General features: G+C 43.9%; 1 protein-coding gene across 1 annotated transcript in view; it reads right to left on the bottom strand.

The window, feature by feature from the left end:
• LOC145406106 (cGMP-dependent protein kinase, isozyme 1-like) overlaps positions 1-12,110 on the bottom strand; it is a 664,176-nt gene that overhangs the window by 103,497 nt on the left and 548,569 nt on the right. The window contains exons 8-9 of the mRNA XM_080277304.1: positions 5,673-5,788; positions 3,677-3,893 (exon numbers count right to left, since the gene is read on the bottom strand). Of these exons, the coding sequence (XP_080133430.1) occupies positions 3,677-3,893; positions 5,673-5,788 (333 nt within the window). The remainder of the gene's footprint in view (positions 1-3,676; positions 3,894-5,672; positions 5,789-12,110) is intronic.

Consider the following 12,110-nt stretch of genomic DNA (forward strand, 5'->3'; position numbering starts at 1 on the left):
TTGAGCCATGATACCTTGGATGCTGTTGCAATGGACCCAGCTGTGAATAGAATTATTGAACAGTATACGCAGTTCCGAGAGTCTGTGAAAACTGGAAGTTTGGGGAAAACTGCACAGCTGTGGCTGTCTTACATGGAACACGTTCATCTTGTCCTGTCTGTTAGAAGCCGTGAAGACAAACAACTTTTTTCCGTATGCTGCTTTCCATTAACCAGATGTCTCCACTGTTCTTCAGCTTTGGTGGACCAAATTACGCCAAGTACCTAACATACTTCTCCGTCTTTCTAGCCAACACAGATAGCTCTCATCCCGAAACTGTGTCCCTATTGAAGAGAGGAGCAGCCAGTGTTGCTCGTTCCTTTGTTCCCGGAAATCGCTGTGATGCTGACAAGACCATGGAAGAAACTTTCATGAGACGTGCTAAATCCCATGGAGGAGCAGGAACAAGTGCAGCAGGTGTGTCTGGCCTACCCACAAACTACCAAGCATAACAGAGATGGGTTCGGACAACATATGCCAGATCGCTCTATGTTGATGCTACTCTCAGCTTAGCAAATACGGCCGACAGTGCTGAAGGCACAAAGCATCGTAGTGTGCATCCCACTGAGATCAAGAAAGGGGAACCACAGATGCAAAAACAGCTTCCTCAACCCATTCGATGCCGAGGCAAAGGACCAGCTGCTGATTCTCTCATCCCATGGAGGAGCCGGAATAAGTGCAGCTGGTGTGTCTGGCCTACCCACCAACTACCAGGCATAACAGAGATGGGTTCGGTCAACACATGGCAGATCGCTCTATGTTGCTACTCTTAGCTTAGCAAATATGGCCGACAGTGCTGAAGGCACAAAGCATCGTAGTGTGCATCTCAGATCAAGAAAGGGGAACCACAAATGCAAAAACAGCTTCCTCAACCCATTCGATGCAGAGGCAAAGGACCACCTACTGATTTTCTCATCTGGAAGTGCAGCATCTGATGACATTTCAAAAGATGTTCTGAATGCTGAGGTCATTGGTCAACAAGCACGTGACGTCTTAGTTGAGAACAGACTGAAAATGGGGCAAGGCTTCTTTGAACCGGTGAAGTGATTACACCTCAAGACTTTCGAGGACATATACAAAGTCTCCAAAATGAAGACGACCAAGAATAAAGTTGTCCACTATAAACAACATGGAAATTGCGTTTCACCTGCTTCTGAAGTCTCAGAATCAGGGCCTGCATCTGGACTTGGAGTTAATGACTTACCCGTTAACTCCTTTGCCTTACTGCTTGGTCATTGCTGATGGATACCTTGCCAAGAGTGACAAAGCAAAAGCATTCCATTATCTTACCAAAAATTGTGCCGATGCTTGCATTCCCCCCATCAGCTGAAACTTTGACCATCTACGATGGAAATGCCAGCTTCTACCACCTGAGGGAATTGCCAGCTAATTCACCCAGATAGACTCCAAGGTTTTTGACGTCATTGGCAAGACAGGTGACGCTGTTTTCAGCACTGACCAGTACCTTCCTGGATCAGTGAAGTCCATGGAAAGGCAACGCCGTGGCTAAGTCGGAAAGCTACTACTGAAAGGAGGAGCAACAAAGAGACCAGCTGATTGGAAATCTTTTATGTCAGATGGCGAAAACAAAATCCAATTTATCAAACTACTTTTCAAGCTCTGGAGTAATGATAACTATGCATCGAGACTACAAGGAAGATAAGTGATCTTCATATGTGAAGGCAAAGCTCACCATCTAAAATCTGAAGATGGTAAGAAAACAGTTGTACAGGATATATTGCCACTGAGATCATCACAAGAAGAAACGGACACACGATTCATACTCTATGTGAATTATGTAAGGAGCATGAAGTACCGTTTTTTTTTTTTTTTTTTTTTTCCGAGTGAAAAGTCCAGACTCGGATGTCTCCTTTATTTTGTTAAAGTATGATGCATCCATCAACGGCATCACCATATTGTTTGACACTGGCACAGGAAACAAGCAGAGAATGATCGATGTCAGCAAGATAGCAGAGGATTTGGCCAGGAAAAATGTACAGCTCTGGTGTGCCTTCATGCATTCAGTGGCAGTGACAGCACCAGTGCCTTCCGTGGAATTGGCAAACTGAAGCCCATGAAGACACTACTCTGACAAGAGAAACACATCTCAGCACTCGAAGTTAGGTGACACCTGGAACCTATCAGATACACTTCTCGAAGAACTGGAAAGCTACACATGTTGTGCGTATGGCAGAGCAGCTAAGGTGTCCAAGGTGGATGACGAACGCCTTATTCGGATAAATGAGGTAGGCCTATACGCCAAACAGAATTGCCTCATTCCTTCTGGTAATGTCAATATGGCGAATCTCCCACCTTGCAGGAGGTCCCTAATCCAGCACATTCGGAGGGTGAACTTGCAAGTCGGAATCTGGAAAAGAGCGCACATTCCTGAACCTGTTATTCCCAATGCGAGCCAAGGTCATGGCTGGGAGGAACACGATGGAAGCCTGCATCCTCTCTGGTATGAGGGAGACATATGGCCGCGAGAGCTCGCCGACATTGCCCAGGTTACACCTGACTCCACAGACAATGATGACGATTCAGATACAGACTTATTAGTTGTGCTTGGAAGTGAAAGTGATGGATATGAAGTGACAGTGATTTTGGTAGTTAATATTGATGAACAGTGCAAACGAAGATTTTCTTTCTGTACTTACCTCTTTATCTTGTCATATACCAGAAATTTAACATTTTTTACGGTAGTATGCAACTTATGTTCAAAATTGCTCCTGAGTCCCAGTTTATTCACTGTTACCAGTTTATTTCATGTTCAGGAGACCCTAAAGGTTAAAAAAAAAAAATGGTTTGGTAGAGCTGTCGGGGGGGGGGGGGCACGAGGGGCATATCCGGCCCATGGCCTAACTCCTATTCGCAAATACTCCATCTCTCTCCAATCACATTGCCATCAGTTTTATGTCGTGTATATGTGGTAAATAGGGTCGCCCACCTTCAGGCAACTCTACCCTTAGTGACATGTCAAATGGTTTCCTATGACCCAATAAAACATTTACCTCGCTGGATGGTAACTTTATAACCAAATGTATGCCTGTTGGTTTACTGGGTTTAAGCATCCATCCAGCTGATGTTTGAATGGGTTTACATCCAAGGGTTTCTATTTTTTGAGGGGGGGGGGTCACAGAATGCATTTAATGTCCGCATGGCTGATAATCTCGCCTTATATATCGGAATTGGGTAGTCCTTCCTTAATCTCCGAAATTCCTGGTGGGACAATGTACAAGTAAATAAATGGAAATAAAAATAAAGTGATAGAATGATACACTGATTGTCCCGTGAGATTTTTTAAGTGCAAGTAATCGGGAAAATTTTCTGAAGCTAATTTTGAACACAAAATCCTATATTAAATGGGATACAATTCTTCACAATACAGAGATTCAGTTACTGATGAACTTGGGAGAAACTGAGGACTATTTTTCTCCTATACAGTCATCAGTACCTGTGCTCCGTAATACATAAAAACTGGACCCATACGGAAATAACATTTTACTCAAAATTAGCCTTAAAATCTCCTAGTGAAGTTTCTCGAAAACTCTTGGGACATCTCATACATGTATTATATTTCTCAATCAGATTCTCGTTCTGACGCTTTCTTCACAGTGATATAGGTATGAGTAATTACCTGGCAATGAAGGGATTGCGGACGGCCATCATGATGCGTTTTTCAGAGTAGATGTGTTCTTGCTGCTGGGTCTCCACAATGTGCTGCTTTTTAAGGCACTTGAGAGCAAAAGTGAGGGACTTGTCATGGGCGTACTGCACCAGCTCCACTCGCCCAAACCCGCCCACTCCAAGCGTTGCCAGTACATCCAGGTCATCCAGCCGAATATATGCGTACTCTGAAGGAGGTGGGAGGAGGGTAGTGGCCTCAGCTATAATATGGCTTCACAGTGTTTACATGGTGTCATTATGACCATATCTAATATAATTTCAGAGTCCAAGTGGTGTGAGAGATACCAGCAATAATAAAGTTTCACATTGTGTAAATGGTGTTACTGAAACCAGTTTTAATAAAGTTTCACACTGCGTATGTGGTGTTAGACGTACCAGCTCTAATGTGACATTTCAGTACGTATGTGGTGTCAGTGGTGTTGGTGTGCAGTGTGTATCAGTCATTAAACTAACACTCTTAACTTCACATTTAGGAAGCCTGCAGGCAAAATGCACTTCAAGTGAAGCAAACACAAGTTAAACATTTGTATCTGTCTTATGGTCTGACACATTTTTTTTTTCTACCAGAGCAACTTTGTTGTGAATCATGAGCAATTACATGGCATTACACTGCCCGCAGTGTAATGCCATCCCTCATTCCACAACACATTTTCTCACCTTATTCTCACTTTTACAAAGTATCTCATGGACCATCCACTCAAATGGCTGGATTTCTGAAGTCCATTGGGTTTACATGTATACATGCGTTGGTAAGTATACATGTTGTTGGTGAGTATACATGCTGTTGATGAGTATACGTGTTGTCGGTGAAAATACCGGTTGGTGAGTATACGTGGTTTGTTTCAACAGTCAGCAAGTAGGCATAGTTTAAGACATTAGGAAAAACCGCTAGGCATTTAACGTGTAAAGTGGCAGATTAAAAGACTGTGGACTTGTGAGTGCTAAGACAGTGTGTGTAGAGGAAGCGAATGCAGAAGTGTTAGGCAAGGACTCGGTCTTTATTACAGTGGCAGGAACTAATAATGTAGCTTCAAGCAGGTCAGAGAAGATACTTAGGAAGTAAAGGGACCGTATTAGAAAGTTCTAGGGAAAAAAATTGTAAGTTATCAGTGGTCTGTTACCACGCAATGACATTGGTTCTGTGATCCTTAACAGAATGATAGGAGTCAGTAGTAGGCCAGAAGACCTGTGTAGAAAGGATGGTGTGATGACTCGTGATGTTTGAGACAACTTTAGTCATGATATGAGTTTGTATGGTAAAGATGCCCCTCACCTCAATAGGTAGGTTTTTAGACGACAGAGTTAGACATGATTTAGTTAGTAAGAAAGTGAAATGAGGAACAACTAATGGCATTGCTGTTATTAATCCAATCCCTAAGGACAACTGAGGTAGGGTAAGTGAAGTGAGATCAGATCACTAGGCGTGTTGAGTAGATCTGACCTCACCTCAAGAACTGGAAGACAATCAGGGGATTCGTGGGGAAGGAGGGAGCATCTTATCAGTGGCCACTTGGAGTGCTGGACTGAGTTTTGGCAGGTGGATAACGTCAAAAAAACGTGGGAGAGAATCAATAATCAACTAGTGTCTATTGGAAGAAAATTATATACAGAGTATTACTAAAAAAAAATAATAATCAAGCTAATCATTCAGCCTGGATGTCAAAGAATATTGAAAAAAAAAAAAAAGTCAGTCGCAAGATAAAGGCACAGAAAATATATACACACAAAAAAATCACAGTGACAGTACCGAATAATTTACATCACAATGACAATGGACAAAAATTATTCGGAAAACTTAACGATATGTCAAGAGTCTCAACCTCCCATCTGTAATGAAAGACATGACAATTACCCAACTGTTACTTAGTGACCACTACAGCATTAAACTTTTACATGTTACAGTGACCACCACCACCTCCACCACCAGCACAACAACAAGGTCTTACCTGCTACCGAATCCACATTGTGAGGACCACTGGTGGGTCGCGTGACGCCACGGGTCTCATCACCGTAGTCCTTGTCACGTAGCTCAGACAGGTCACCGATCAACTGGATGAACGACCTGCAAGGCATACCATTTACTTTCTATATCAACAATCTGTTATTCGTATCATCTTTAACCTTTTCCATGCGGGACAGCTTGTCAAAGTAGAACATTATTGTCTAGATAGAACACGAATAAAGTACAGTTTTTTTGTACTAAGAGGATTCAGTTTTTACTGCAACAGTTACACACACACACACACACACACACACACACACACACACACACAGTCATCATCCGAGTAATCACTCCATCTCATTAATAGTACGCCCTGAAATTCTATTAAGGGCTGAAGGGTTAGGGAGCAATTAATGCACTTCACTGGGAACATTTACCCTATACTCATCTAATTACTTAAACATATCGGGTGCTCTTAGTCGACAGGAATGTGTAGTACGTATTCAAATGGAAACATCAGTCTCACACAGAAGTTGATGATGAGGTTCACATATAAATCATGAAAGACAGTTGGTGGATAAAGGCTGATGTAGATTAAAAATGATAAATCCTTGATATATTTGCTTCTAAATTTTCACATAATAAACATAATATAGTTGCAACAGCCACCGGTATGCATGAACTTTTTTGCAGCACACAGTGTTGGATCCATATGGACAGGGCAAAACATTACATACTCGCACATACATGCACAAACAGAAATGCACAAACAAAAGTATTAATCATCCGTGTAACTACGTCGTTCTGAAATAGCTGCAGAGAAGGCACAGTGGGGCAGGGCAGAACATTTGACAACCAGCTGCACTGGGAAGGACTGTGAGCCAGAAAGGTGTAAATGTTTATTTCTTTCCCCGTAAAATACTACAGGTGTGGGTGTGGCTATCAAAGCAATTCTTTGTGTTGCTATTTATCACTGAGAATGTCATGAGCCAGACTGCGAGCAAACAGACTTTCAGTGATATTGTTATAGGTACAGTACGTCTCATGTACGTGAATGTTTGCTGATGTGAAGCATACCTCACAAAAGATCATTCAAAGATAATTTAGTACCATTACTGTTAGGATTGTTTAACTAATATATATTTTTTTTTATTACAGTCAACTGAGAATATTAAACATAGTGAAACCACTGAGCTCTATAACATGGAGGGGCTGTCTCAGCAGCGAGTGTGTGACATACAGTCGCCATATTGAAACACCCGCGCTCGACGTCCCCACCTTAGTAATGCAACAGGAACACTTAGCTTGATTTCTCTGTCTCATTGCTGCTTCTATGCATACTTATGTATTATAATACAAAAACATACTGATCATGATTTTTTTTTTTTTTTTTTTTGCCTAGCTCAACGAATGATATGGGATACATATAGCCAAGTGTTTAAATAAAACAATTTTGATGCAATGCAGAACATACTTTTTTTCGTTCCGCTTTTCTTTATGACTTCAACTTAATATTTGTTTAATTATTATAGTAAAGATAAAATTATGGTCGATAGAAACAGCACACATATGAAAAAAACATACATTTCGCCAGCATAATGTGAGTCGAGTATACCCTAATGAAACTATAGCACTGTTATACCAGTTTTATTAATCTGTGAGCATGATTGTCCTCAGTGGAGGTGTCAAATGTATCAGTGTTTAGACAGTCAAATATTCTTTCTATAGTAATACTGTGTGAGATGTTTAACACACCAATGGAAATGGCATGTGGCGTTGGCTGATGTTCAAGAATGTCTTCTTATTCTTTTACAAAATTTGAGAGCATTTCTCACTTTCAAGACAGATTTTAACCCCTTAACCGCGGGTGTCATTCCAGAATGACGGCGACAAAACTGGACCAAACCGCGGGTGGCATTCTGGAATGATCGTGAATATTTTGAACACCGCGCGTTTTCCCGGCGCGCAAATATTCTCACGCAAGAGTAGCTGTCGAGTTCTTTCACGCCAGCCATCCCACACCTCCCTCCTCCAACCCCGAGGGGACCCCCCCCACCCCTGCCCTGACCTGTGTCAGTCAGTATCTGTCCAGCTCTGTGCGTGATAATGGCGCTCCGTCCCGACTCATCGTCGCTCGCTTCCTCCTCTACAATGTTTAGTGCTAGTGTTCCCTCTACCTCTACACCGGTAAAGGAACTGCCGACGGCGAGGCAGAAGGGGTTGAGCACTCCTGAAATTAGAACTGAGCTGGACAAAACAGTAAGTACTACTCTTGATTGTGGCAGTGAAAGTGACACACTCACAGCAAGCAGTGATGATTTGGCAGTGATTGGTGGTGAACCATTTTCCATTGATAGTGACAGTGATGAAAGTGATCGTGTTGATTGGCCCCCCACCACCCCCAACTTACTCTGGGAAAGGAAAGGCTCCTATGGGCAAATCTGGTATTGCACGTGGGAAGGGAGTGAAGCGCAGGCTCACGTCTCCCACACCAGGCCCTAGTACGCATTTCCCATCAATTTCCCGTTCCCCTAGCCCAATTGCCCTCACATCATCATCATCATCATCTGTCGTGCCCTCTCCTCAGTCTACATCATCTGAGGAGTACGAATTACCAAAGCCTGCAAAGCGAGGGAAGGCAGGCCGTGCAGGCAGGCCTAGAACAAAGGGGATGCGTGGCAGTTGGAGGGCAAAGCTGGGCGATAAGCGAGGCGATAAGCGAGGTGATAAGCGGGGTAGAAAGGGTCAAGTTTCACCACGCACCAGGTCAGATAGCCCCGCGCTCAGTTCCCTCACCCGCTCCTCCCCCCCTCGCACCGCCCCCGCACTCACCCCCCTCCCCGTTGCCTCCTGCCTCACCCACCTCCCGCTTGCCTCCTGCCTCACCTCCTGCCTCACCCATTGCCTCTACATCAGCTCCTTCTCACGGGGAAACGAGTGGAATGCAACCTGCCCCTGCCACTGAACCACGCACAGGGCAAGTTGATGCATTTGTTTGGACTGACGGTGGAGATTTCCAGCCACACAATCCACCGTTTGATATGACAAATGCTGGAATACAGCCTGCCTTCCCATGCAACGCAGGTGATGAGTTTGTTGATTACTTCCTGGCCTTCCTTGATGATGAAATTGTGCAGCATGTCAGCGATGAGACCAATAGGTATGCAACTCAGTGTGCAGCACAAGGGCTGGGACCTATTGGCTCGCCAAAGCAAGTGTCGTGGTTGCCTGTCGGGATCAGAGAGCTGTATGTTTTTTTTGCACTCATGTTTTTGATGCCCCATATAAAGAGACATGAGTTGGAGGAGTACTGGCTCGTGGATGACATAACTACTATCCCCATATTCGGGAAGTATATGTCACGGGATCGGTTCCGACAGCTGCTTGGATACCTGCACTTCGCTGATAATGACAACCCGTCCCAAACTGACCCTTTGTGGAAAGTGAGCGATTTCCTCAACAAGATTAGGGATCGATTTATGCGATTTTTCAGGCCTATGCAGAAAGTCGTCATAGACGAGTCCCTGGTATTGTTCAGAGGACGTCTCAAATTCAGGCAGTACATCCCCAGCAAACGCCACCGCTTTGGGATAAAGTTCTTTGTGCTATGTGACTGTGAGACGGGGTATATAATGGATTTTGTCATTTACTCGGCTAGCACAATGGATGTGAACAGGAAAGACCCCCTTGGCTTCTCTGGCTCCGTTGTAAAAGTGCTGATGGAGAGGTATTTTGGTGGTAATCATGTGCTGTACACAGACAATTATTACACAGCACCGAAACTCTCCAAATACCTTGCTGAACACGGCATTGGCACTGTTGGCACTGTACGGAGCTATAGGAAAGAGTGGCCTAGTTTCCCGAAGCATCATCATCATCCAGGGGAGATGTTCACCTGAAGAAGTCAGACAAGCTTCTTGCGATCAGGTGGCATGACAAGAAGGTTGTCAATATGATCAGCACCATCCACAAGGGGGAAATGAAGAGAACTGGGAAGGTCAGCTACAGGACGGGAGAGCCAATCATGAAGCCTGATGCCGTCATTGATTATAATGTAAATATGAGACTCGTTGATAAGTCTGATATGATGATTGGCGAAATAGACTGTCTCAGGAGAAACACCCGATGGTACAGGAAGGCTTGCCTGCACATGCTCGATATGTGCATGCTCAATGCCTTCATTCTTTACAAGACACAAGTCGGGGGCATAAGGCAACCATCACTGAGACAGTTTTCCAAGACTGTCGTGCAGCAGCTACTTGAACGATTTGGTCAGGTGACGGCATTGATCCCGAGGCGACACTCTGACACACAACCTGACCGTCTTGAGTGCCGCAATTACATGAGCCGGCACCAGCTTGTGAAATTGCCTCCTAAAGCAGGCGGCAGGTTGTCACAGGGCCGCTGCAGAGTATGTTCAACCACCACACGAAGGCCTACGACGAGAAAAATGAGCACACACCAGTGCCTTGAATGCCAAGTCGCTCTATGTGTAACTCCGTGCTTTGCCGAGTACCACTCTCTGAGTAAATACTGAAAGTGACAGTGATATATAGTGATGCGACAGTGACGTGCTTTGCCAATAATTGTATAATGGATAATGTAGTAATAAGGGATATTTTGCCTAGAAAATAAAGGAAATATTGGCCAGTATAATAAGTGATATTGTAATAAGAGAATCTGCGGCACTTGTGGAATTCTGCGGCACTTATGTAATTCTGTGATGCGCCAGTGACGCAATATAGTAATAAGTGCATTGTAAATATAATGTACATTGCCCATATTATATGTAAAATAATATTAGAAGTTAGAAAGAATGAAAAGATCGCAGGAAACGTCAGTGAGCGGGTGCCGCCGCAGTGAAGTGAGGCGCAGCCGCAGTGAAGAGCGGGCGCAGCCGCAGGGAAGTGCCTTTTACCTACCTCAGTGAACACAGAGTGGGTGTTTATCGTATGTACAGTGTTCATATATGTTTATATTACTATTATGAGAGGGTGGTTGGCATTTGGTACTGGTGTGTGGGGCGTAAAATAGTTATTTCACACCCCTCACTTCTAACGGCTCTCCCCGTCCTGTGAAAGTCAACGAAGTTATGAAACCTACATCAATGGAAAGCTGAAGGTTTGTACTTTCTAATGGTACCTTATTTTTTTTCTCTAGCTTTATTCTGTGCAGAGTTATTAAGGTTTAAAGGTTTGTTTACATTTGGCTGAAACCCCCGCGGGAGAGGACAGTCAGACCAAAACAATACCCGCGGTTAAGGCGTTAACCACTCACTTGCACTGAGGAGGCCTCCACTGTCTCTCTTGTCAATAAAATTGCTCAAATACGGTAATTATTGCATTTAGATGCTTAATATCAGTGCTTCTTGACAAAGCGTTAACTTTTTTTATATATAATATTAGATTAGTGACATCGAAGCACAGAGCTCTTGTATTACAACTCTCTCTCTCTCTCTCTCTCTCTCTCTCTCTCTCTCTCTCTCTCTCACGGCTTTGAACACTATTTTTTGTTTTTAAACTTTTTATATTTGTGATGCAAATATCCTGCTCGTTTGCAAATGTAAACAAATGTATTTTGCCTAACAGTAATCTTACAGAATTAACAAGATATATTTCTTAAACTGTGAAATGTAATGCCATCTCTCCTCGATGAATTCCTGTGCCCATTTTTGCATCCGTAAGCTGGACGGTGGACCATCCTGGACGGTGGACCATGGCACTATAATTTTCGAAATCATCAGTTGATTTCAAAGGGCGCTGGTGTCCGGCGGGGATGTTTCAACATGGCAGCCATTACACTAGCGCTGCCCTGGCGGCGGGCCAACAAACTACCTGGCGCAACCCGTGAGATAGCCACTCCATGATACAGAGCTCAGTGGGTGAAACCCGCCTCCCTCTCCCTCTCTTCCATGGATTCACCACCACATGTTATACACCGACACTCCAGATAAGACATAGTTTCGTAGGTGAGCTGTGCATCTACCAGGAAGCGAATCTAAACCAGACAGGTGACAGGTTAGGGAGCTTCCACTCGTGTGCAAAGGATCTCTCTCTCTCTCTCTCTCTCTCTCTCACACACACACACACACACACACACACATTCACACACACAACAAACAAACACACATACACACACGCGCGCGAGCACTCGCCCTCGCTCGCGACGCACAATGTTGTTTTCTGGGTCTAATTGGACAGGTGAGTGACTCATTACCTTTTTGTGGCACAATGTTGGCTCAGTGACACCAAAAATGTTGGTGGATAGACAGCAGTGGGTTTGGGCAGAGCAGGCAATGAGAAAACACAAGGCAGGAGATTGCAGCGTCAGGATTTACAAAGAAAAAGGTGCAACAGTTATAAATAGAAGCACAGACTTAAGTTAAATTGTGTGAAACAAGGTAATGATGATGATGATGATGTTGATGATGATGATTAGTAAA

Source organism: Coenobita brevimanus, chromosome 69 (genome assembly GCF_032717465.1).
Source record: "Coenobita brevimanus isolate Jiangsu-jjx chromosome 69, ASM3271746v2, whole genome shotgun sequence".
NCBI lineage: Eukaryota > Metazoa > Arthropoda > Malacostraca > Decapoda > Coenobitidae > Coenobita > Coenobita brevimanus.